This window comes from Petromyzon marinus, chromosome 42, assembly GCF_048934315.1.
Source record: "Petromyzon marinus isolate PM22_M1 ecotype Great Lakes invasive population chromosome 42, UKy_Petmar_22M1.pri1.0, whole genome shotgun sequence".
Lineage (NCBI taxonomy): Eukaryota > Metazoa > Chordata > Hyperoartia > Petromyzontiformes > Petromyzontidae > Petromyzon > Petromyzon marinus.
In genome coordinates this window covers 207,066-234,427 of record NC_133708.1, presented here as the reverse complement: position 1 = coordinate 234,427, position 27,362 = coordinate 207,066, and the positions used below count along the sequence as shown (strand labels likewise).

Below are 27,362 nucleotides of genomic sequence, written 5' to 3'. Positions count from 1 at the left end.
AGTAGCATTGCCTTTGTCAGCTGAGAGGACTACAATATCATTCCTCTTTTTTTATTTATATAATTCAAAACGCTCATCTTTGCTGAGGTTGCTAGCTGGCATCTTAGCGTTTTTGAGGGTTGCAGCGATTTCAGATCTTGCTACGTCTGCAGCGATGTGACCCAGGCCCCTGAGAGCAACGTCTACTTGGGCGATTATATCATTAACTGGTATGTGTTTAGGTGTGACTGCAAAGTTTAGACCTTTAGCTAAAACGGATTTCAGACCATCGGAAATAGAACTGTTACTGCGATTAATTACGACTTTGTTAACGTCTAACTTTTTGGTGTGTGGGTCCGGTCTTTTGTTGAAGAGGAGGTTAAATTTGGAAATCAGGTTTTCCTTACATTTGGTCGACATAGTAGCAGCTGAAGAGGCAGTCATATTGTCTACATGTTCCCAATCCGATGTGGACATTGTTGCCATCAATGATAAGTGTGATTTGTAGAGTGTCTTGTCTAACTGATCTAGTTCGGTGCGTATAAGTCTGATTTTTTTCTGAGATAAGAGCTAAGCTAGTTTTAAAAAGAATTCGTTTCGCATTAGAAGAAGTTACAGCAGCAGAGGTCAGTGTAAATGCGATTGGTATTACCCCAGAGTCGCGGCATCTCTTCAGGAAGGTGAGAGACTCGATCAGCTGAGCTTTCTTATCCCGGAGTTTGTTGAAGGATCTTAAAGTTATGTGAAAACCCTCCCCGTAGAGGCGATTCAATTTTGATTTAAAGCTTTCGTGACTGCAGTAATTCATATTCTTAGTTTTTTTGGTAAAGTCACGTTGAAGGGAAACAACAAAATAATAAAAAAATATATAAAACAATAAAAAATTCTCACGACGTTTCGACCATAACTCAAACGGTCGTCTTCAGGTGTGTTGGTTTGCATAAAATTATTTTTAAACGGCGCATTTATTTATAAAAACGTTAGCGCCACGCGCAACGATTTTGCAGTTATTTAGGACTAGTCCATCTATATTCTGAAAAGAGGAGGGGGGAGACGAAAATTTTTATAATGTATGCTGTCTGAAAGCCACTGTAAGCGTGAACAATCAATTAAGACCTGAAATGGTTTATCAAATCTTTCCAATGATTGCTAAGATAGAATCCATCTTCTCGGTTAAAATTGTCTCTGTGCTTGTATATGTGGATAGCCTCATGAACGAATCTCTCATGGTAGCCATTTAATCGCCTCTACGGAGAGGGTTTTCACGTAACTTTAAGATCCTTCAACAAACTCCGGGATAAGAAAGCACAGCTGATCGAGTCTCTCACCTTCCTGAAGAGATGCCGTGACTCTGGGGTGATACCAATCGCATTTACACTGACCTCTGCTGCTGTAACTTCTTCTAATGCGAAACGAATTCTTTTCAAAACTAGCTTAGCTCTTATCTCAGAAAAAATCAGACTTATACGCACCGAACTAGATCAGTTAGACAAGACACTCTACAAATCACACTTATCATTGACGGCAACAATGTCCACATCGGATTGGGAACATGTAGACAATATGACTGCCTCTTCAGCTGCTACTATGTCGACAAAATGTAAGGAAAACCTGATTTCCAAATTTAACCTCCTCTTCAACAAAAGACCGGACCCACACACCAAAAAGTTAGACGTTAACAAAGTCGTAATTAATCGCAGTAACAGATCTATTTCCGATGGTCTGAAATCCGTTTTAGCTAAAGGTCTAAACTTTGCAGTCACACCTAAACACATACCAGTTAATGATATAATCGCCCAAGTAGACGTTGCTCTCAGGGGCCTGGGTCACATCGCTGCAGACGTAGCAAGATCTGAAATCGCTGCAACCCTCAAAAACGCTAAGATGCCAGCTAGCAACCTCAGCAAAGATGAGCGTTTTGAATTATATAAATTAAAAAAGAGGAATGATATTGTAGTCCTCTCAGCTGACAAAGGCAATGCTACTGTCATCATGGATAAAATAGAATACAACAACAAAATTAAAGAATTACTCGACTATGGTAGTTATACAAAAATAAAAAGAGATCCCACCAACAGCCTCGTCACACAAACCAACAAAATGATTTCTGATTCAACCGCATTAATTGATCAATCTAAACAGTTTTCGTTGAAACCTTCTGCTGCCAGGCCACCAAGATTATACGGCTTACCAAAAATACATAAAGTAGATACACCCCTTCGTCCCATAGTCTCTACTATCAGCTCCCCCACCTACAAACTAGCTCGTTTTTTGTCTGAAATCCTGCGTCCTTTCACTGGAAAGACCACCTCTGCGGTACAAAATTCTACTCACCTGGTATCGACAATCAAGGGTATTTCCCTGTCCCCAGACAACCTGCTTGTCAGTTTTGATGTAGTTTCCTTATTCACCAAGGTTCCTGTACCTGACACCATTGCAATCATTGAAGACTTGGTTCATCAAGGACTAAACACTGACGTACCCCCCCTGGTGAGACACTGTTTAACCAATACATACTTCACTTGGAATGGAACTTTCTACAAACAAACTGAGGGCACCCCAATGGGCTCCCCCCTATCTCCGGTTATAGCTAACATTTTCATGGAGAAATTTGAGACTGACACCATCCAGACTGCCACTCTGCGCCCAACCTTATGGAAGAGGTACGTGGATGACACTTTTGTCATCTGGCCACATGGCCGGCCTGCTCTAGACCAATTCTTCGACCACATCAATTCCATACACCCAGCCATCAGATTTACCATGGAAGTCAAAATAGATGGCAAGATACCTTTTTTGGATGTCCTAATTAAAAAGAGACCTGATGGTTCAATGAGCCACTCTGTCTACAGGAAAGCTACCCATACGGATGCTTATCTGAAACCGGATTCCCACCACCATCCATCACAGAAGAATTCTCTCATCAAGACTCTGTATCATAGAGCCCAATGCATATCCGACCAGGAACACATAAGCAGTGAACTCAAGCACGTACACCAAGCTCTTAGGGCTAATGGTTAATCCGACTATACAATCCGCAAAGCTATCACTCAAACCATGAAGAAGAACCCTCATGAGGAGCCTTTCAAAACCATCACTTTACCCTACATTGCGGGGATCACAAAAAAGATCTCCAGAATCTTGAATAAACACAAGATCCAGGTCCGTTTCAACACATTACATAAAATCCGTGATCTGGTTCCGTCTGTAAAGGATGTGATTCCGGACATACAATACCCTGGTGTCTACAAACTGAGTTGCCTCTGTGGTAGTAGTTACATTGGAGAAACCAAACGCCATGTCTCGGACCGCATTCGTGAACACAAAGCAGACCTTAAACATGGTTGGACCAACACCTCAGCCGTGGCAGATCATTGTTCTAATTCAGTAGGCTCACATGACATTGACTTTTCCAAGACAGAGGTTCATTGTAAGCCATCTGGCTACCATGAGAGATTCGTTCATGAGGCTATCCACATATACAAGCACAGAGACAATATTAACCGAGAAGATGGATTCTATCTTAGCAATCATTGGAAAGATTTGATAAACCATTTCAGGTCTTAATTGATTGTTCACGCTTACAGTGGCTTTCAGACAGCATACATTATAAAAAAATTTCGTCTCCCCCCTCCTCTTTTCAGAATATAGATGGACTAGTCCTAAATAAACTGCCAAATCGTTGCGCGTGGCGCTAACGTTTTTATAAATAAATAAATGCGCCGTTTAAAAATAAATTGATGCAAACCAACACACCTGAAGACGACCGTTTGAGTTATGGTCGAAACGTCGTGAGAATTTTTTTATTGTTTTATATATATATTTTATTATTTTGTTGTTTCCCTTCAACGTGACTTTACCGAAAAAACTAAGAATATTGACAAGGTTGTTATTAATCTGAGTAATAGTCCAATTTCCGATGGTCTAAAATCGGTTCTGGCTAAAGGGTTGAACTTTGCAGTCACCCCCAAACACATACCAGTGGATGACATTATTGGCCAGGTCGATGTAGCCCTTAAGGGTTTGGGACACATCGCTGCTGACGTGACAAGATAGCTGCAACCCTAAAAAGGGCTAAGATACCAGTTAGCAACATCAGTAAGGATGAGCGTTTTGAATTGAAAAAAAAGGGATGATATTGTCATCCTCTCAGCCGACAAGGGCAATGCCACTGTCATCATGGACAAAACCGTGTATAATAACAAAATTCAGGACCTACTTAATGATGGTAGCTACACAAAAATTAAAAGAGATCCCACCAACAGCCTCGTTACAAAAATGAACAGTATCATCACTGATTCAGCTTCATTAATTGAACAGACCAAACGGTTTCCCTTAAAACCTTCTGCTGCTAGACCACCCAGATTATATGGCTTACCAAAAATCCATAAAGAAGGTACACCCCTTCGTCCTATCATCTCCACCATTGACTCACCCACCTACAAACTGGCCCGATTTCTGTCTGAGACCTTATAGCCATTCACTGGCAAGACCACCTCTTCTGTACTTAGCTCACCTGGTATCGTCAATTAAGGACATATCACTGTCCCCAGGTGATTTTCTTGTTCGTTTAGATGTAGTTTCTTTGTTCACCAAAGTTCCCGTGCCTGATACCATTGCAATCATTGAATATTTGGTCCTACAAGGATTGAATGCTGATGTACCGGCCCTCGTGAGACACTGCCTCACCAACACATACTTCACATGGAATTGAACGTTCTACAAACTGAAGGCACCCCAAAGGGGTCTCTCCTTATCTCCGGTTGTAGCCAATGTTTTCATGGAAAATTTTGAGACGCACGCACATACAGGCATCCACTCTACGCCCATCCTTGTGGAACAGGTATGTGGATGACACGTTTGTCATCTGGCCACATGGCCAACCAGCTCTGAACCAATTCCTCAACCACATCAATTCCATACACCCAGCCATCAAATTCACCATGGAGGTTGAAAAGGATGGCAAGCTACCCTTCTTGGATGCCCTAATCGAAAAGAGACCAGATGGCTCAATGAGCCATTCTGTTTACAAGAAAGCAACCCATACTGATGCCTACCTAAAACCGGATTCCCACTACTATCCATCCCAGAAGAAGTCCTTAATCAAAACTCTACACCATAGAGCTCAATGTATCTCCGACCATGAACACTTAACCAGTGAACATAGACACGTACACCAAGCTCTCAAGGCGAATGGATATTTTGACTACACAATCCGCAAAGCCATCACCCCAACTGTGAGGAAGGAGACATCTGATGATCAAATCAAAACCATCACCTTGCCATACATAACAGGGGTAACCAAATAGATTTCCAAAATCATGAACAAACACATAAACAGAACTTGCCAATTCGTCACTAGTACAGCACACCGGTGTGTTGGAAAGCCAAGCCACAACATTTACAACTAGCCTTTTGCCCATCCAAGGATGGGTGTATTGCAGTAAATCTGAAACTTGCAAGTGAAAAGCAGACCACGACGTGATATTCATTGCATCTATTCGTGTGCAATTGGTAAGGCCACGGTGACACAGACATTTAAGATGAAGGTGATAATCCCTTGTTCATCAAGAAGTATTTTTTACTTCAATGTCTCAATAGCATTACGGAGATCGCGTGACGTGAGGGTTCTGCCTTTGTAGTGAGGGTTATAAGTTGATGCTGAGGAGGGGGAGGAGGCACATAGCTCCCCCATGTGGAGTGACGTCACCTGCTAATTATTATTAATGGAGGGGAGGTGTCCATTTGGAGGACATGACCTGTTCATGATTATTAATAAGGGGGGAAGTCAAATGTGGAGTGACGTCACCTAATCATTATTAATGAGGGGGGGTTCTCCATGCGGAGTGACGTCACCTGCTCATGATTATTAAGGAGAGGCGGGTCCATGTGGAGGACGTAACCTGTTTATTATTAATGAGGGGGGCTGGTCGACGTAGAGTGACGTCACGAGCGTTTAGGACATTCCTGGGTGATTATAGTAGGTATCTGAGTACGACGTTTCACCAGTAATTACAACTAGCTTCATAACCCCAAAAAACTATTATGGATCATGTTGGTGACGAAAGCCTATGTGTTAAACAAGTGGAGAGGTGTTGGACGGACCTGTGCCGGTGGTGATAGCGGGTCTGCTGTTGCCCCCTGTCTCGGCCTCGCTGTGCGCTGCATTGCACCACTCTCCAAGTAGATAACCTCCCATTCAATAAACCTTCAGAGCCAGGGTGAACATCTGATGGAAAAACACAACACACAATACAGCATCTGTTAATACTTGGAAATATCAATACAATGAATGAACACTATAGCATCATAACATTGTCTTAGATAACATAAAACTCAGCAATAGATCCTGGATGGACCAGGCACCTACATTAGTACTGCCTAGCTATACAAGAGAATACGCTACTGTGTTAAATAAAAATGTACAGCACTGCACATAACACTGAACTGTGGATGAGATATTTGGTCATCTTTGCTCTCAAGGTCGCAATAAGGTTACATGGGTACAAGTCTGACTCGACTTATTCAATTTCAAGTAACATTCACAATAACGCAAGTGGCAGGCTTCGTTGTTAACTAGGCTTCATATTTATCATAACAATTTAACAGCATTATAAAGGCATTTACAGCATCATAACGGCCATCCCAACATTATAACAGCATTCCCAGTATTATAAGAACATAAACGAACTTACAGACAATGCTTCTTAAAGTCCCACAATGAACAGAGACGCTATTTGTGCCTCCATTTTGTCCTCTGTGTAATGGCTGACACCTTGCTGCATGGCTTAGAGAATGTCAAATCGTAACTTTTTGGTCACGTGACCAAACTCAACATCTATATAGGAAATTCCTGTGTACGAACACCCCCACACCTGCTGTGAGGCAGAACACTCCTCGTCTGGTATCTAGGAGATACCACCATTTATTTTCTATCTCATTAACAAATGTATAACAAACTTCAATAGGTCAACTTTATTTGTCCATATCTTTGCGAAAGGGAAGTAGTACTGTCTCAGCTATAGGCCTGACGAAAGTTCTTGCGACACCTTGCTTCGCGATCATAACCTCAACCTTTCAAACTTTTCCATCGGCACTGGGAATCGTCTTGAGGATGCGGCCCATTGGCCACTCATTCCGTTTGACTTGGTTGTCATTCAGTAGGACGAGGTCACCTTCTTGGATGTCTGGTCTGTTCAACTGCCACTTGCTGCGCACTTGAAGTGTCGTAAGGTACTCGTTTTTACAGCGATGCCAGAACGTGTTGGCGAAGCTCTGCACTTGTCTCCATTGACGTCTGTAGAGGTCTGCAGTGCTGACCTCCTCGGTGGGTGCTGTGAGCACGTCTGTCTTCTGGGTAAGAGGTGTAGCAGGAGACAATGCTTCTTAAAGTCCCACAATGAAAAGATGCACCTGTCTTCACTGAGACGCTATTTGTGCCTCCATTTTGTACTCTGTATAATTGCTGACACCCTGCCGCATGGCTTAGAGAATGTCAAATCGTAACTTCCTGGTCACGTGACCAAACTCAACATCAATTCAGGAAATTCCTGTGTACACACACCCCCACACCTGATGTGAGGCAGAACACCCCCCCCCCTCCCCACCATTACATTGCGAGACGAGTCCAAGAGTCGGGTGGAGAGAAAAACGCGAGAAGGCGCATTTGGAAAAAGTGTGGTGGCAAGGGCACCGATGACCGCCATCGTGTAGTCTGTTATCCTGTAACGTGGCGCTTGTGGTTGCGTTCCTGAAGGAACACCGCATCATGGCAAGATCGCGTTATAATAAACTAGCTTTACTACCCCGCTTCGCCCAACTTGGACTCACCACACGCCTTTGTCCCCTCAGTGACGATGTTCACACACCACACGAGTTACTCGTTTGAGGCTGAGTCAACCTAGGCGAGGCCCAGGACCGGTTCAAATAATCGTCACCTGTGGTAGCCGTGAGCGAGAATCAAACTCGGGTCGCCGGGTTTGTAGAGCAGCGCGCTAACCACTACACTACCGCTCCCCCCACACACACGCGCACACGTCCATAGGTACACATACACGCGCTTGCTGCAGACACACAACTTTCAGGGTGCGTACGGTAGTAAACGACTGAAAAAATAAAGCAATGCTGCGTGAAGATCGCCTTAGACCTACAACACATTTGTATGGAACTTTACTCGCGGAGGGTTGGGGGGGGGGTATGCGTGACATGAGCAGGCACACTGCGTTACACTTCCGCATGCGCGGGTGACATGGCAGATGTGACGTCACAGCTCACTTGCCGTGCAAAATATATGCATTATTGCGCCCCCCCCCAAAAAAAATACAAAAGTCTATTTTTATAATTTTTGCATGGTGTACAGTCTGGAAAGTACCCACATGGCAAATTTCAAGTTTGTTGCATGTCGGGAAGTATGCTAAACATTTTGAACAGACACACATTTTCACAAATTTCCCTTGTATATATAGACGAGCTTTACTACCCGGCTTCGCCCGGGACTTGGATTCACGACGCCCGGCCGCCTTTGTCTCCCCAGTGGCGATGGTCACACCACACCAGTTACTGCGACGACCGAGGGGAGGCCCAGGACCGGTTCAAATAATCGTCACTGGTGGTGGCCGTGAGCAGGAATGGAACTCGGGTCGCTGGGTTCGAAGCGCGGCGCGCAAAGCACTACACTACCGCTCCAAAGACAAAGATCCCCCATATAGCTTTAACAGACTATAGGGGTAAGTGCTGGTAGCGAGTACCTATGAAGGCCGGAACGGTACACGAGCTGGAGGGTGGCCAGCACCACTCCCGACCGCCTTTGTCTCCTCGGTGATGTTGACACACCACACCAGTTACTCGTTTGAGGCTGAGTCGACCTAGGGAAGGCCCAGGACCGGTTCAAATAATCGTCACCGGTGGTGGTCGTGAGCGGGAATCGAACTTTGGGTCGCCGGGTTCGTGTGCAGCGTGCTAACCACTACACTACAATGCGTTACGCTTCCACATGCGCGGGTCACATGACAGATGTGACGTCACAGCTCACTTGCCGTGCAAAAAATATATGCATATTGAGCTCCCCCCGAAAAAAAATAAGTCTTTTTTTATAATTTTTGCATGGTGTACAGTCTGGAAAGTACCCACATGGAAAATTTCTAATTTGTTGCATGTCGCGAAGTACACTAAACATTTTGAACAGACACACATACTCACAAGTTTGCCTTCTATATATATGGAGATGTATCATATTCGTAATGAAAGCTTTTCTCTCTCTTTGGGTTGAGATCGCTTAAGTATAAATGTGTCGTTAACCCCGCCACCACCCGACACAGCCAGTTAGTAAGGTTTGTCACGTAAACAAAACATGTCAATTAGTTGTAAATGTTGTGGATTTACTCCGACACACTGAAGTAGTAACCCGTGGCGTTATAGCAGAACTATCATCACACCACGATCAGCCATGCAAAATCCAACTTCCACATTTACAGGATAATTTATTCACGTGTTTTGTATTATTCGTGTTATTTATTTGTATCCTTGTACAATTTAACTAAGTACATGGATGGTATTTATGTATACAGTACAGGATTACCGTATTTTCCCGCATATAACCCGCGGGGTATACCACTTTTTACAAACAAAACAAGACTCTGCGGGGTATATGGAGGTGCGGGCTATCCCAAAAAATATTTAACACGTGTGAAATGTCATAACTCGTTTATTTTTTTCATGGTAGAACTATCCACTATGCAACACACCTTTGACTAAAGCACTGTTGAATAAACCACTCACACTAAAACTGCACATGTTATCACGTTTTTAATTATTTAATTGTTTGTACAATTAAACGACAATGTTTGAAGTGGGCGCACTTTGTTTACCAGCGACGGGAGAGCTGGGGGGAGAGAGAGGTGGGGGGTTGGGGACGAGGCAACGGCCTTACCGTAGTGCCACTATTATCTGCGCAGTTCGCAATCTACCAGTGCTAAAACTGTACTTACTTATCTACCAGTTATATGTTACTTATTTATTGGATATTTCCTTTTGTTACTTATTTACTGTTTTAAGTTTACTCATTTCCGGTTAGTTTGTTTTCTTTGTTCACGTTATGATTTTAATGTTAACAATTTATAGTGGAATGTATTACAAATGTAAACTTCGTATTAATATGATGGACTTAAGCTGCGGTAACGACGTTAAAGGTATGAATGCATGCGGGGTATATGGAGGTGCGGGCTATCTGAAATCATTTTTACACAAAACGCTATTTTTGCGGGGTATATGCGTCTGCGGGTTATATGCGTATGCGGGCTAATGTGATGAAACATCATTTTCTCCCGTATGTGTTCAGTCGAACACGGGAACCTACCCCGCCTCCTCCCCCCAAATATAAACATAGTACAACAGTACAGTACTGTATCAACAGTCGCAAATTCTAAATTCACAGACGTTCAAGAACCCAACCCTCGCAGATGTCGAGCCTTTACCATATCCCACCGTCTCTCAATGCGATCCGAAGCCTACGTTTCTCCACGCTCTGTGCTTCTCGGATGTTGTGCTGTCAACACATTGAGTTCAAGACCGTTTGTGAACCACATGTCATAAGCAAGTCGCACAGACAAAGACACTCCCTATTATATGCCTTAGACTGATTTTGGCATCATCAGGGTAGAGACATCATCATCACATTGACCTTTTGATCAAAGGGGGACTTATGAGAGTTATCGTGACCCCGTGTTCCAGACAGACAGACACGCCGACACACACACACACAGACAGATGGACAGATAGAGACACTGACAAGCAGACATAGACAAAGACAATGATAAAGATCCCCTGTATAGTCTTAACATACTTTTAGCGAGCATCTATGAAGGCTGGTAGGGGCACACGAGGGGGTGGGGTGACCAGCACCACGCCCAGTGACGGTGTTTACACACCGCACTAGGTACTCATTTGAGGCCGAGTCGACCTTGGAGAGACCCAGTACTGGTTCAGATAATCGTCACCGGTGTTGGCCGTAAGCGGGACTCGAACTCGGGCGGCCGGGTTCGTAGCGCTAACCGCTACACCACCGCTCCCCCCCTATAGCAGGTAGCAACACCTCAAGGAACACTCGGCGCTCCGACCCGTTCCAGTGTGCCTCTTTATATAATCGCGTTTATTCAATCGCTGCTCTCCATACACCACAGCTTACGATATTTTCCAGATATCCCTGATGGTCTAGCGAACGAGTCAGACGTGATTTTTGTTGTATTTATCCCGAGCCTAACTTTGCAGTCTTCTCGATGACGTTCGAACGTTTCCTGTCGCTCAAATATTCCCACGCTGCGGCTGAAGTTAATTGGACGGTGAACATTTGCCACGAGTTAAGTCCAGTAGAGCTTTACTTTTTGTATTATTCCGCTTGTTTACCCACGAAAGCCCCAGTCTCATGACTTTCCAGAAGGCTCCTGCCAAGTTTCACAGGAGGGGGCCAACGGTTCCAATTGAACTGCAATTTTCGATATTGGGCCTCAAAAATATACAGCAATGTACAGTAATGTAGGGGTAAAATAGCAACTGCTGTATAGTACTGCATCGGTAATCCTCTATGTCACTCGGCGGAAGTGTAAAAGTGACGACACAAAACATAATGAAACATGTGTAGATTTTTAATGTGGAGATAGTTAAAACATTTGTTGAACATCAAACGGTAATTGAATAAAGAAGCATGACACAGTGAGTTAAACACAGCCCTCCCTGCAATATAAACTATTCAAAGTATATTCTTTGGGTCTTTCGGTAAAGCCGCGTAGATATAAAAAAAAATTAGAAATAATAATATCACGACGTTTCGATCGCAACACAAGCAATCGTCATCAGGTGAAAGAGCAGCTCTCCCGCTACATTTTTTCACCTGATGACGATTGCTTGTGTTGTGATCGAAACGTCGTGATATTGCTGTTATTTTTTTATTTTTTCTATCTACATGGCTTTACCGATAGACCAAAAAAATATGAATTCCTGCAGTCACAAAAGCTTTAAGTTAAGATGTATTTAAACTATATTTTATTTTACCAGGTAAGCCCCATTGGGCTATACAGCTCTTTTTCAGAAGCGACTTGACCACAAATGATAGCTCAACGAAGTGGTTTATCACGTGAAAATTTATAGCAGCCAAATGTGGAGGGAAAAAACCGGAGGACTCGGAGAAAAATCCATGAGAACATGAGGAGAAACATGCAAACTCCAAATATACAGGCGCCGTCAGGGTCAGGCTCAAACCCACAACCTCCTGTATATCAGACGAGGTAGTTCCATCTCACCACTGCGATGATCCTTTTACAATGGCAAAACCGACGTCAGGTCCTGCATCGGCACATTGGGTTTGTACCGTGAGGCTGCGTTGCGACGGGCGAGAGCGACGCTCCACGGAGGCGCGGACGCTCCGTGGGGGGGACCCGGGGATTCTCGCCGCAGTGGCTTCCCGCTGGGTTGCAGGGGCTATTCGTTTCATTATAACTCGCAAGCGAGCACGTCCAAAGGATGTGGCCGTCCGTCCCTCTCTCCAGCCGGCAGCACTTGTTTGGAATATACAGTGGTCCCTCGGTGAATGATATTAATTGGTTCCACGAAAAACATCGTCAATTGAAACTACCGTTAATCAAATATGGAGAATGCATTTTAAAGGGCTTAATGTGTTCGGAAGTTGTCCTTTTTGACTCTAAATAAATCGTTAGTAATATTTAAACACGCAATTTTAATGAATAAACGTTCTAAGAACATTGAGTATTCAAGAAAACTGTTTCCATAAGCAACACACATCACAACATTAAAAAGCGAGCAGCCAGTTGCCCTCAAAACGCTCACAAAAGGGCGGGACGCTGTTTGGCTGAGGTCTGCCGAGTCCACTTAGGGAGCGCTCTGATTGGCCGAAATTGGCGGCCGCGTGACATCGTAAATAAATCATTTATCGAAAACGTATCGTAAATAGAAGCAATGGGACCCTATGGGCGGCGGATAGTTAATCAAAATATCGCAAGACGATGGCATCGTGAACCGAGGGATCACTGTAGTATGAAAATCTCGTGCAAACTTCGGAGAAAATAAAAACGACAACGTAACTGACTGAAGGATTTTATTCAATCCAGAAAAGTAGAAATTGCAAAAATACCCTTCAGTAATTATTCTTACTGTGGCACCACAGCTTATTTTCTTCTTGTTGTCGTTAATTTGCCTGTATGTTCGTTTCTCAGTCCCCTTGTCCTGGTGAGGGTCGCGTCAGCAGCATTTTGAGTAAGGCGGTCCAAACCTCCCCTTCTCTGGCGACAGACTGCAGCTGTGGGGGCAACCGTCCCCCGCTATCACCGAATTGCCCCCTGACTCCCCCATACCATTCGTCCCACTACCCCCCGGCTGTTCTGTGGGGTCCGGACTACCGGCCTCCACTTCCTCGCCCCCCTGTGCCCCTGACTGTGTTGTTGACCGCGTGAGCATGACTCAATGAGTGGCTCGTACGCTTTGCGCTTGCGGCGCGCTACGCGAGATCGGCGGCGTGCTGCGGTGAGCGAGGATAAGATAAGAATGGGGAAATGCTTAGATTGGAGAATAAAGGAGCGTCTGAGGCAACAACTGAACGTGTTGGCAGTACACCAGTGGTGCGCGGTATAAAAAACGCGAATATTTCGCAAAAATCATGTATTTTGCTGCGATTCGCAACTCCGGTCAAAGTTCTTGCAGGATGGTGGTGGTGCCTCAAAATCAGTTATCGTGATGTCGAAGCAGTCAGAAGACGAATGTCAGCTGAAATGTTGATTTTTAGACCTGTTTCATGAGGACCGGTGTGTTATGCTGCATCGTACCGCCAACATGTACACATACAGGCGAACTTGGACAAGACAACATCGCTGCTGCACACCCAAACCAAGTGACGTGGGGCATCGTACTCGACCCGGAGCGAGCACCCGTAATGTGCGCCGAGAAAGCAGAATGGGTGCGTGAGCCCGTGCCACCTGACGGGCCCCTGCTCTGTGCCACTCATCGCCCCTCCCCACAGGCCCCGTGCCAGGCTCCCCGGGGGCGGCATGGACCCTCGTCCTGTGTGCGGAGCGCGGCTGCCTTCCTCCATGTCTGCCGCACATCCCTCAACGCCACAAGGTGCTGGCGATGGCTAGGAGATGTTAACAACTACCTCGCCTGGTATACAGGAGGTTCGTGGGTTCGATCCAAACCCTTGACCCCTCTTTATATATTAGGTGGCGCAGGTAACGGTGGGTTTGTGCAGTTCCCCAGCGTCGCGTTAGTGCTGATGTGTAAATGTATGCCTCTGCATCTCCGTGCACGGAACATCATAGAGTTTGTGGAAAGCTTGAATGCGGGTTGGGTGAGCGATGTGTAAATGTACTGGGCAGCCAGGGCCCTGGGCGAGGACCGTGTCTCCGTGGCGTTTTATCTCAGCACGGGCAGCAAAGGCAGCAACCAATTGGGCTTTCTTACCCCTGATCACACTCACACTGGAGGCCGCTGATTGCTCAACTGCCTTGATCTGATCGTTCAAGTGTACAACAATTAGACATTTGTCGGAAGTACACAAGAGGAAAAACACAGCGGAATGGGTGCACCTTTGGGAGGCTATTTGGAGTGGACCATAGTCAAGATGGTGAAAACAGAGAGGTGGAAGAGAGCTGTTTGTGGAATGCTTTTGGAAAGTGGAACTCTGTAATGAGAAGCCACACGGTGATGGGCCTCAAGCTGAATTATTTCTAATCAATGCGTAACGTGTGCCCATGCCGATAATTATTAACGGAGACACAAACTGAAACGTGTGCTGGTGTGCACAACGGGCACGGAGAGGATGCACGTTTGGATTTACATTTTAGAGACGGAAAGAGAGATACGTGGATTGGAGAACACGCGCAGGGTTAAATAAATCATTCAAAAATTGTTCAAAGAAAGCGAAGTGGGCTTGGTTGGAACGCGATGCCAAGGAACGGAACTCACCCAAGGTGCTCGTTGTATAGTGCAGGCACGACCTGGATTCTGGCATCGCAGGATCGTGAGATATTGCTTTTGTCTTGGGGTGGCCTTCATCCAGCAGTGGATTGATCATCGCCCATAATGATTACGCCCCGCTACTACGAACCACGCGTTGGTTGGCAATGAACAATCGCCGTCGTCCTTGTGTGCGCCATTTTTGAAGGTGAACGAGGCTCCGGGATTGAGCGACTCGCTGTTGAAGCCCGATGCCTTCTGCTGGTTGATGCAGCACGTCGGCAATCTGTCCGGTGAGGCGCAGCGTGCACGCCCCCTCCCCACGCCTTGCGTGCCGTGCCTCGTGCGTCCTGGGCCGGCGGCGTGCCCACACGGCCGCCACCCCAACGGTGAAACCCAAAATTCACGCGGACGTGATGTTATCGATCACGTCACAGCACTTCCACCCGATTAGCATGGTTGGCTACGTACACTGCAAAATAAGTTCGACATACATACACATAATTCGTGCATTCTTTGCTTCCAAGAACGTTGGCAGAGACCACATTCCGTAACGTCAGGGAAAATGTGTAGCTATATTATGCCTCAAATATTAATGTTTAGTGGTGAATTTAACCAGAATGGTTTATATTATTGGTTCTTTTGGTAAAGTCACGTAGAAGGGAAATAATAAAATAATAAAAATAAAACAGTTAAATTATCACGACGTTTCGATTGCAACACAAGCAATCATCATCAGGTGTGGAAACCACAGCAAGAAATTTTGAAAAAAGTGGCGTTTTTTTCTTAACGTTAGCACCACGGACAGCAACTGGCGATTGTTCAGACGTTAAGAAAAAAAACCGCCTCTTTTTTCAAAAATTCTTGCTGTGGTTTTCACACCTGTTGATGATTGCTTGTGTTGCAATCGAACTGTCGTGAGAATTGTATTGTTTTATTGTATTATTTTATTATTTCCCTTATATGTGACTTTACCGAAAGAACCAAGAATATGAATCCCTGCAGTCATGAAAGCTTTAAATCGAAATTCAGAATGGTTTATTTTAAATTTAGATGTTTTTTCAAACAGCAATAATTTACAGAAACATAAATAATAAATAAAAACATTGTGCGCATTCCATCATAGGATCCCAATGTGCAATGCATTAAAAGCAGGAAACAAAAACAGAACCCGGGCAACCGACCAAACTAAAGAGGGAAGGCCACTTTCAAGAGATGGGGTTTCAAACCAGGCTTGAGTATATCTACTGACTCCGATTGCCTGATTTCAAGTGGCAAGGTGCTCCATAGCTAGGTTCCACGCTAACAAAAGCCCGATCGCCAAAAGAGCTCAACCTAGACCTGGGAGTGCTGAGCAGTTGGAGATCAGAAGATCTTAAGGACCTTGATGGAATATATAAATGTATTAATTCCTACAAGTAACGTGGGTTGAGTCATTTTAGAGCCGTATAGGCTACTCGGAATTTGACTGGTAGCCAATGAAGAGATAAGGGGACTGGTGTAATGTGCTCACGGAATGGTGTACGGGGTGTAAGCACTCGAGCAGCTGCATTCTGAAAAAGCTGGAGTCTGCACAGTACTTTGCTTGGTATCCCAACAAGTAAGGCGTTGAAGCAGTCGAGTCAGGATTACACAAAAGAATGGACCAGTCTCTCCAAGTCAGCAGGTAAGAGGAAGCGATGCCTTCTGGAAATATTTCTGAGATGTCAAACTGGACACCAAGGTTTCTGCCCTCACGTGTGGGACTGACATAATAACTATCAATCAACAAGTGCCAACAATTCCTAATTATTTAATGTTTGTGCATTCACTTCGGATCAGATGGCCACCAGAATGCAGATGCTGAACCAGGAACAAAATCCTAATTCGAGCCATGGGCTCAGAAAGGCCTGGACCCTACTCCCGAGAGGGTGATGTCTGCTTGGGGCACACACAGCCTTCTGATCCGGAGCTAGTGGGAGATTTAAATCGGCAGTGTTGGCCAGCAAGTGCCCACTCTGACCCTGCACAGCCAACGCAGCAGCATGCTGTCTGAGAGCCTTGCCTTCCTCCACACACCACTGCACATGTTTTTATTTGTGTAAATCGCAACAACAAAAAACTAGCCCAAAATATATCTGAAACCAACTCCAACTGCATCGCACCCTCTCACAATCTACCGATGTCCGCTACTATAACGGAGAAACATTTTGTGGCGGTAATTAAATCATTGGCTTGCGGTCCACAACAGCCTGTTTAACCGTGGTCGGCTGGCACATTCACTGCCAGTGTGTCGGCGGTGCGGGCCAGCGCTCTAACAAAGCTATTCGCTATTCGCCCTCAGAGGTACCTGGTTTGTCCTCTTTAGGGGTTTTTGGTTAAAAAAAATCCGTGTCGTGTCTTTATTATTTCCAGCAGGCACGAAAAGAGTGATGTGACCGTTGTGCCTATTTTATATGGAATTGCAGACTTGGTCATAATTAGTTTTATCAGTGATATTGATAAACTGTTTGCGCGGTTGTTTGTGAGGTTGGTGACACGGTGGGTGACGTGGCGTTAGCATGCAGATACGGCGACACACCATACGTGCAAATAATTACACGTCAGCTGGTGTGTAATGTTCCACACGCTTGAAGCGAACTTGTTGACTCAGCAAGTGACATGTAAGCCACGACTGTGCTCTATGACTTCCTTCAATTCCAGCCATATCCTGCACAGGATCAACATCATAATCATAACAATAATTATCTTTGTTTTATTGAGGCGAATTTCATCATGAATTATCTCTTAAATGCTGCACATTAAAAACAAAACGACACTCTGTTTAACACGTAGGTTTTCGCGACCAATATTATCCATAATAGAGGTATTTTGGGCTAGATCGCGTAAAATAACGACACTCCCAAGATAAACATGGCAACTGCACTGGCAACAGAGATAACGTGAAGAACACGCGACGATGAAAGCCAATAATCAACTTCGGTGGCACTCGGGTTCCCATACCATTAGTCGCACAAACCAGCCCATCGATACCCCGAAGTCAACTCAACCGTGGTCAAGCCGACCTGGCATTTTTACAGATGCCCCGCCTCCAACCTCGCTAATAGCAAATGCAGCCGTGACCGTCCGGCGCCGAGTCCCACCTTCCCGGGTGCCGAGGAGGAACCTCTTCCCAACCCTGGTTACGTCGTACATGAGGGACTCGGACCGCAGAATCGGTGTGGCGTCTACGAGACTCGGACCATGGAATCGGTGTGGCGACTACGAGACTCGGATTACGGAATCGATGTGAAGTCTACGAGACTCGGACCACGGAAGCGGTGTGGCATCTACGGGGCTCGGACCACGGAATCGGTGTGGCACTTACGGGACTCGGACCACGGAATCGGTGTGGCACTTACGGGACTTGGACCACGGAATCAGTGTGGCATCTACAGGGCTCGGACCACGGAATCGGTGTGGCTACTACGGGGCTTGCGACTGCCCAAGCAGAAACCCATCGCTCGGCTCGCTCCGACGGTTCAAGCCCGCCGCCCGACCGCACTCCTCAAGCCCGCCCCCCTTCATGGCCACGTTCCATCCCCACAAAATGGTGTGCACCGGGAATGGCGTTGATTGGGCAGCCCCCTTCTTGGCTCGGGTGAATTAGCGCACAGCCAGGCCCATCCCCAGCGTTCGCCGCCCACTCCACATTAATTCACGCACACCCGCGGTGGAAACGCATCGCATCGTTGGTCGTACTCGGGATCGCTTGAACGAGTTGCAGAGAAAAGTAATCGAGAAAACGCAGATTTCTCGCGTTCTTGCAAGTTCGAGTGAGCAACGTTTCAGCTGAACGCGTCGGGGAGGCATCCGCCCCCTTGTGTTAAACCCGCACGCAAAGCCCATCCATGTCGCACGGACATGTGCCGGGCCCCGATGGTGGACCGCACAGAAAGGCGTGCATTGTGGTGACGACGGCAGACTGAGAGTGATGCCCCCCCCTCTCTCTGCCCGCGCCCTCAGCCTGGCTTTCCCCTCGGTGCTGGCTGCTGCCCCTACAACGAGCGACATGGCAGAGGGCGGCGGCCGCGCTGCCTCCCCGTGGCGATTGGGCCGTGAGCACCACGGAGCTGGGCGCCTCGCCTCTCTGGCTGGACACGGAGGCCCTGCAGAGGACGGAGTCCCGGGCCGAGTAAGAACGACGGCGCGTGCCGCTGGGTACCCGCGGCCATGGTTGGTTTGTTTGCAGCGCGAGGCAGCAATGCGTGCTCGACGTTGCTCTTCTGGTGCTAAGAACGTTCGGTCGCCGTTTTTTTGTGCGACATTCATTGTGGGGAGGGGGGCGGGGTTTGTCAACTTCACGGGGTAGCCTACGAAAGGTGAGCTCCAAAACGTGCAACATGTATAGCAGTGACGTGCGGTGAGGTCAATGGCTGGGGAGGCACTGGCTGGTATCAGTGCCAGATTTACACACTGAGGGGGGCGTGGCCTCACTGAGGGGGCGTGTCTGACGCCCCCTGAGTGAGGCAGATGTGATAGCTGCCTCCCCTGGTGCTTTTTTATTGCAATTTCATGACGAGACCAGCGAGCCTAAATATCTTTATACACACACGTGAAATAAGTTACCTAGAGTATGGAAGGCGAGGACATGAAATTAAGGGGTCTAGATACATTACATTGGTAACACACAGAGATTGTAACAGGCACGCGCTTATTGCCCGCGCTCCATCCAGTTTATGAGGGGTTGCGCAATCAGAGGGGAGGCTGAGCTCGTCGCTGCCTCACCTCTTGTCTTTTCCTGTATTTGCAGCAGAGCTCCGCAAATTTGGCGATTTTGACTCTAAAAATGATTGGAATTGTACAGAAATTACATTTATAACACAGATTAGTGGAAAAATCGAAATTTTTAGTTTATTATGTTTTACTTTTCGTAACAGCTATTTTCATTGGAGTATGACAGATGAGGCTGTGCTTCCCCTGCTTCCCCTGACCGCACGTCCCTGATGTATAGCCGTGCACTGTCGGGAATGTACATTTGCGCATGCACCCACCTGGTGCAGGTACACACCTGGTGGTGCGTATCTGCACTTCAACCAATTGAACGGCTAAATCACTCACCACTGAATCTCTCATTGTTGCTCTTCTTCCTCCCTCTCACCCAAGCCACTTAGAAAATTGAGCCAAAACGGTGCAACCGTGCCCATGCAATCCAAACTATGGACCTCTGTCGTATGCGCCCCTTCAGCGGAGGAATCGCAAAACTACACGAACTTTTTGCGAAAGCCCTCTCGTCATGGCCAGCAGACCTCCGCATTGGCATTGAGCTCCTGGACATATTTCCGCCATTGTGCGCAAGAATAGAAGACCCCACTTAGACACCCTGACCCAAAACATCAGCTGAAACCAAGCAGCAGGTCTGGGCAGGTTAAAAAAAAAGACGCACGGGGAATGCTTGCTAGTCAAAACATAAGTTGTGTCCGATGTATTCGTATCTGCTTCTGAGTTGTGACTGCGCATGTGCAAGGTTAGGGGTCTCACGCGGTTTATCTCTGCCCGTCTGCACGAGTTTAGGATTATTGTGTTTCAGGCACAGGGCTAACCTCTGTGTTTGTTAAAACTTGTATTTCCCCGATTATAAGGATACATCCTGGAATCCATTGTGTGTGAGTTTGTGATGACGAGTTTTAGGGAGCGGTGGCGCAATCTTGGGTCTCCCCCTGTCAACTTAGCCAATAATGAGTACCTTGATGTTGTGTGTAAAACATCAGCATTGGGGAGGCAAACGCGTGGTGCTGGCCACCCATCCCCTCGTGTTCCGTGCCGGCCTTCATAGGTGCCGCTCGCGAACCGCACTTACCCCAACAGTCTGTTAAGACAATGGGTGGAGTTTGCGGGGTGGGGGCGCACGGGGTGGGGGGGGCAACGTCCCCTCCCAAACTGGGCACCTTTATACATTTATTTTTAGTAATTTACAATTAAGATTTGAAAGTAATTATATGCACCCGCGATTCCTAATGTAAGGGACAAAGTGAACCCCTGCCCCTCCCCCCCAATATAGAAGTCAAACTGTGCCTATACCGGTAAAAGTAGAATGGCTCCTGTTGTGGCTCATCTTGCTTTCCAATCGAGCAAATGCAAGATCTGTAACGCGCCCTATTCGACGACAACGGCTGAGAAAGCAAGGAAGCGCGATGGTTAAGGCGACATGGGCGCACCTTTGCCTTTGCAGGGCACGCGTTGTGGTGTGGGCACGTGACTGGCGCCCCCTGTTGGTGCTAGGCCTGCGCGTCGAGGTGGAGGCGTTTGTGCTGCTCAGCTCCGCACGGCCCCTGCACGCGTTCCTGCACGGGGACTGGGTCGTGCGCCTCCGCCACGCGCCGCGTTCACAGCAGGCACGTGCCCGGCCTCGCGCCTCGCTCATTCGCGCAATCGCTTACTCGTGTCTCGCTCACTCGCACACTCACTCACCCGCGTCTCACTAACCCGTGCACTCGCTCACTCGCGTCTCGCTCACTCGCGCACTTGAATGTCCTCACATATAGAGTTCCCGTTCATCCTCATCAATTGTTGCCCACTTGGTTAAACTGCTTAGGCTGCTAGTTGTAAGACTTGTGCCTAATTTCTGGCATGGAAATGTATGTTTTCCCCCTCTTCTGCATTAGTTTCCTCCAGGTTCCTCGTTGTCCACGCATAGCTAAAAAACAACGTGCGTTGTAACTGATATTGGCCAAATATTCCATTGCTCAGAGAGAAAATGAACCTGTAAATTACTCAATTGGGATTACACGCAGCGGTAACCTAGCACCCTACTGTGAAAACTTGGCTGGATCTTGATGAAAAAGAGTCCTGACACTTAAAGAGGCGTTCATGGGTACACAAGTGTCATGGTTGTGAAATAATAATTATTATTATAGAGTACTACGTGCATTTCGCAGACAGCGCATTGCGATGCACTGTTGTGAGCCATGCGTTGTGCGTGGAGATGGGGAGGTGCCACGGTGGCGAGATGTTAACTACCTCACCTTGTACTCAGGAGATCGTGGGTTCGATCCCGACCATGACGGATGTATATTTAAAGTTTGCACGTTCTCCCCGTGGTCGCATGGATTTTTCTCTGGATCCTCCGGTTTTCCCCTCCACAACATCATGCGTTTATATTATGTGGCTGCTATAAATTTCCACATAAGCGGCTTCGTTGAGCTGTCATTTGTGATAGCCAGATCGCGTCTGAAAAAGAGCTATAGAGCTCAGTGGACTTTACCTGGTAAATTAAAACATAGATTATAGTTTCTCTCTTCACTGAAACCAGTACTGTTCCAACGCCAGTTCACTTTGTCCGGCCTACACTACAACAAAAGTATAACTCAATTGCATTGGAGACAATGACACATCACTCACTCAGTTATCAATAAATAGTCGGCGTCAACTTGCCTTATGGCGTCATCTGGTCGAGCACCAATTGGGTCGAGGCTCAAAAGAAAGCCGTCCCTTGGTGTGGACCAATCAGTTTCAAGGACAATGCACATATTATCATAGTATGTTTTTTGTTTGCATTTTGACTGCAGGTATTGTGGTTAATGCAGGTGTAGTGTTTGATTTCACTCGGACAACTTTTGTCTTCCTTCGAACACCGCTTTATTTAGAGCTCTCAGCATGTCCTCAATATTTTACAGTATCCATGTCGCCACGGCTCGCTCGCCGTGCTTCACTCGACTCACTCGCCACCTTTGTCTCTCCACTCCCCCACGATTACTTCGCTTACTCAGCCGCTAACTTCTTCATCTCTGTTCTCCGCTATCACCGTCGCTATGCTCTCTCCACCGCTAACTACTTCGTCTCTGCTCTCCGCTATCACCGTCGCTATGCTCTCTCCACCGCTAACTGCTTCGTCTCTATTCAGCTCCGCTATCGCTACGCTCTCTCACCGCTGGCTAATTCTCTTCTTCAGCTCCGCTATTGCTATGCTCTCTCCACTGCTGGCTGCTTCTCTTCTTCAGCTCCGCTATCGCTACGCTGTTTCCAAGCTCCATCTCCAACTCCGTCTCTCAAACTCTGTCCCTCCAACTCTGTCTCCAAGCTCTCCACACTTCAATTCCCCGCTGTTGACTCCAACTTCAATTCCCCCCTGTTCACTCCAAGCTCTCCAACTTCAACAACCTCGCTCCAATTGCCGACCCTCCAATTTATCCCCGCTCTCATTACTCCCCAATGAATTAACCCGCGTCCCAACGGCACTCCGCGTGACCGTACACCTGTTCCTCACCAGACTTCAAGACGCCCCTTCAGCCCTGGCAACAGCACCAACTAATCACAGCCGTTCTTAGCTCTCCCAGCTTAATTACCCTAACATAACCTGTACTGTATTTGCCTTCGCTACAGGCTGACCAAACATAACCCGTACTGTCTGTGTTATCATGTAATCACGCTGTTTCCACTACGCACGTTCCTACTCCACTACACATGCATGAATCCTTGGAAAAAGGTTTCAGTTTTGTTGCCAAAAAAAAGAGGAAAACCCTATTATTATATTTTGATATTGGCAAAAGAGGTCTAATGATGTAGATGCTCACCCCGGGCCCTAATTACTTTGATAGTGCATTGTCTTTGAGCTGTACACCTTTTGGCGTCATCTGGTCGAGCACCAATTGGGTCGAGGCTCAAAAGAAAGCCGTCCCTTGGTATGGACCAATCAGTTTCAAGGACAATGCATTTATTATCATAGTCTGTTTTTTGTTTGCATTTTGACTGCAGGTATTGTGGTTAATGCAGACATGAATCCTTGTAAAAAGGTTTCAGTTTTGTTGCCAGAAAAAAAAGGGGAAAAACGCTATTATTATATTTTGGTACTGGCAAAAGAGGTCTAATTAAATAGTTTAATAGTTTTTGGTTTCGTGTGTGGCTGCTTGGCCGCACTTGCATGCGTGCGCAGCAGGCGGAGCAGGAGCGCCTGTGGAGCACCGAGCGACTGCTGCGGCACCTGCAGCAGGCGGTGGGGCACGACGTGGCGGCGCTGGCGCTGCGGCGAGTGGAGGGCGCGGTGGCGCGCACGCTGCTGGCCGCTGAGGCCCGGGCCAGCGACGCGTGGCGGTGAGTGGGAGGCCCCTGGAGGGGCTTCTGGCAGGAGCCCCATCATCATCGTCGTCCTTGTCGTCACTACCTTCTGCTATTCAGCGATCGTTACGCCTGCTCACCCAGAACAGCCTCACTGAGTTTCAAACTTGTATTGGCTCACGGCGGTGACGATGTCAACTTGCTCTGGTTAAGACACCAGAAGCGGGTAGTTTATCTCCACAATTCTGGCAAAATTGTCTGATGCTGCTGGTTGATGTGATGACCGGTGGGACGTCATGGTACTCAAATTGTAAATGTTTTGGATTTACTCTGCAACGTACCTGTGGGCTGAAGCAGTAAGTAATTGGCAAAGTTTTGTTTACGTGACAAACCTTACTAATTGTCTGTGGGTTAACGACACATTAATATTTACGTGATCTAACCCAAAAAACCTTTATTATGAATGTTTCAAGACTCTACTTTAAGGAGGGTACTGCCCAGTTTTATGTGGGAATAAGGAAGCAATGTTGATAGATTTAGGCCGAGTTTGTTAGTATTTTTAGTATTTGGATGCTTGGCAAATGCCAGTTAATTTGCTCATTTTGTCGCTGTCTATGCGTATTGCTCTGGGAAGGCCATGTAGATGTTTAATGGCTCTACAAGCAACTCTGTCTCACACCGCTGCTAATGGATGAAGGACTCGAATGATGATGGGTGTTTGTCTCGGGGAAACGTGTGTGATCATTCAGTCCAATGTGCATTGCTCTCAGGTCTGCCCTTGCATCTGACCCCGTGTATGCTGCAGGTGTGCCTCGTGTTTTCAACTTCTGAAGTTCATTCTCACATTCAACGCCTCACTCCACCCGCTTGTCCTGCAGGTATTTTGACCATGACTCGGCACGTGGGAACACCGCTGCATCGCACAACGTGCTCGCTACACGCCTGTGACTTCTTGACAATTGTCCCCGCCTGCCTGTCTCACAGTCACCTTGTCACCAGCGTTCACTTCCTTGAGATTGCGGCATTTCTAAGCGCAGTGCTGCTGTGAAGTCTCTCACCTTGGTATCCCGGTCTCTCCTCGTGACACTCCGCCTCTGTTGTTTATACTCCAAAATACTTAGAAACCCTTAACCATCTTCCCTGCTCGTCCTGGTTACCACTGACCGGGCTTCTGATCAAATTATATAATGAGGTGGAATCAGTTTTTAGTTGTAACTTTCTGCAGGAGCCATGCTGCGGAAAGTCTTTAGTGCAACTCTACTTTTGCAAATCAAAACCAATCCCAGGTTAGGGTGGCGATATTCTGCCTTGGTGTTAAGATGCCATGGACTAATAAACCCCCCCACCCCTCCCCCGCCCATGAATTGAGTTGATCACAGGCCCCAGTCTGATGAACAGATGTACGTCTGTATGTGTGTACGTGTGTATGTACATTTCCCAACAACTCCACAAAAAAGCATTCATGGTATTAGAATCTTCATCATGCTCTCTCCGATGCCACACGAATGCCGCATTCTCTAATCCTGGTCTCCCTCTCTCTGTCTCCCGGCGCACTCCCAAGCGTTGCTCCTCCTTATGTTGGATATCCGTGCTGGCGTCTGTCGCGTCATGCGTTGTGCAGGTGAACGGCCACCCAAGCCTTCACGTAGCTCGGAGGCCACGCGCCGCGAGCTCCCCGCCAGGACCGGGTGATGCGCCAGGGCGTGGGGCCGCTCGCTCAGAGGAGACCCCAGCCTATAAGGCTGTCCTGCGGGACTCTGCCTCGCTGCTGTGCGCCGCCACCGCCGGTGTAGGCGAGGCCTTGGCGGGCAACGTGCGCGAGATCCTGGAGCGCCACGGGGTGGACGCTGAGCCTCAGGTGAAACGACGGCTCGCCTCCGCCGCCTCCCAGCGCGCAAGTGAATCGCTGTGCCCAGGCTAAGCCGGGTAGAGGTGCCGGCGCCTTCCTTGCCCCCCCGTCCCGTCGAGTCACCGGGCAGCGCTGCCTCGCTTCGTTCACAACGACTGGGCTACAGGCTTGTGTGTCCCACGCTCCCCACCCTCAGCCCCACCCCACCCAACCCACCCATGCTGCAGAGCTGTGGTGGGCTCAATCTCATTGAGGTAGTCAATCCAGCCACATTGTCTTTGGGCAACAATCGCACGAGTAGCAACCTCTTTGGTTGTTCGTGGTGGTTATCCAGCAGAGAGTACGATGCTCTCCATGAGGGTATGGAATCCCGCCACTGGCTCGTGATCTGCCACTCGCGTTGAGCACTGCCCAATGCTTGTTTGGGGGGAAGGGGGGTGCACTGAATGCAGTGCTCTTGACAACAATTTGGACCGGTCGACATCCGGCAAATGAGTCCTTCGGCGACAGCAAGGAGATTGTCGTCATCGCAAAGTCGAAATGCCCCCAGTGTTCAAACGGGATTGAAACTTTGTTCATAACTCATCCAGGAGAGCAGGGTCACGAGGCTGCGAATACGACGAATAATTTGTGACACTGCGTGCACAAAGCAAAAACAGCAGCAACTCAACGGAATTGAGTGTTTCCCTAGGGTCTCTTCGGTCCCTCGGGTTCTGAATAAGCCGAGCTTCGACAATTGTTGGCACCAGCTCGTCACGTGGCTACCTTCTGGCCCCTAAGTCGGTCTCTCTACGAGCGAATACACTGCAGTGTTACAAGTTGACATTATTATTTTAAATTTGCATGCGCTGCTGTTTGACATTGATCTTCTTACTGTCGTGAATACATCTCGCTTGTTGGTGATATTTCCCCACCGTGTTGTCGAGAGCAGATGCCAAGTTTACCAACGTCTGTCCATTGGTTTCGTTTTTATTTGCCGTTGTGACGAACCCCCACGGTGCAGAGCAAGTCTTGCAACGCGGAGCAGAGTGCATGCCTAACGGGAGACGACCTCCGCTTTCTTGTGGACACGCACAGCGAGAGCCAACACTCGGGACGCTTCAAACTGGTGAGAGCACTCACGACACCAACAACAACCGCCATTCGCCACTAAGTGGCAGTGACGTCACCACGACGCTTGTGCCAGGCTATGTGCACCTTGAGGCCACATGAATTGTCGAACGCCTGCTGGCAGGAGGTCACGGGGCAGACCCAGGTGCCACGGGTTGACTGACTGAGATGACTGGCTGATGAACCACCTGTGCCCCCCACTGTGCCAACTTGCTATGCTTTAGCCACCCGGCGCTACGCTCGTTTTTGTGAGCGTCGCTCCTCCGCCCTCTGTTGTTGTTGGAGGGCGACTACCTCCAACTGCCCAGTAGCGTCCTTCACGAGCCTCCTCCACAGAGGCCGATCTTGACACCGCTGGTACCAGTCATCGGCAAGTCCACTCAGCTCCACGTCCTCCTGTACCAAATCACTCCATCTCTTCTCTAGCCCTTGCCATGCCCATTTAGCCCCCTCG

At 47.5% G+C, this 27,362-nt stretch overlaps 2 protein-coding genes across 2 annotated transcripts in view; both read left to right on the top strand.

The window, feature by feature from the left end:
• The window catches only part of LOC116937780 (uncharacterized), a 39,048-nt gene extending 17,558 nt beyond the window's left edge, over positions 1-21,490 (top strand). Inside the window, exons 3-6 of the mRNA XM_032944877.2 lie at positions 14,003-14,103; positions 15,146-15,230; positions 18,922-19,090; positions 21,128-21,490. Of these exons, the coding sequence (XP_032800768.1) occupies positions 14,003-14,103; positions 15,146-15,230; positions 18,922-19,090; positions 21,128-21,380 (608 nt within the window). The 3' untranslated portion in view covers positions 21,381-21,490. The remainder of the gene's footprint in view (positions 1-14,002; positions 14,104-15,145; positions 15,231-18,921; positions 19,091-21,127) is intronic.
• Positions 21,491-23,572: 2,082 nt separating this feature from the next.
• CPED1 (cadherin like and PC-esterase domain containing 1) overlaps positions 23,573-27,362 on the top strand; it is a 37,477-nt gene continuing 33,687 nt past the window's right edge. The window contains exons 1-4 of the mRNA XM_032944876.2: positions 23,573-23,985; positions 24,755-24,827; positions 25,571-25,807; positions 26,802-26,906. Coding sequence (XP_032800767.1) covers positions 23,816-23,985; positions 24,755-24,827; positions 25,571-25,807; positions 26,802-26,906 — 585 coding nt within the window. The 5' untranslated portion in view covers positions 23,573-23,815. The remainder of the gene's footprint in view (positions 23,986-24,754; positions 24,828-25,570; positions 25,808-26,801; positions 26,907-27,362) is intronic.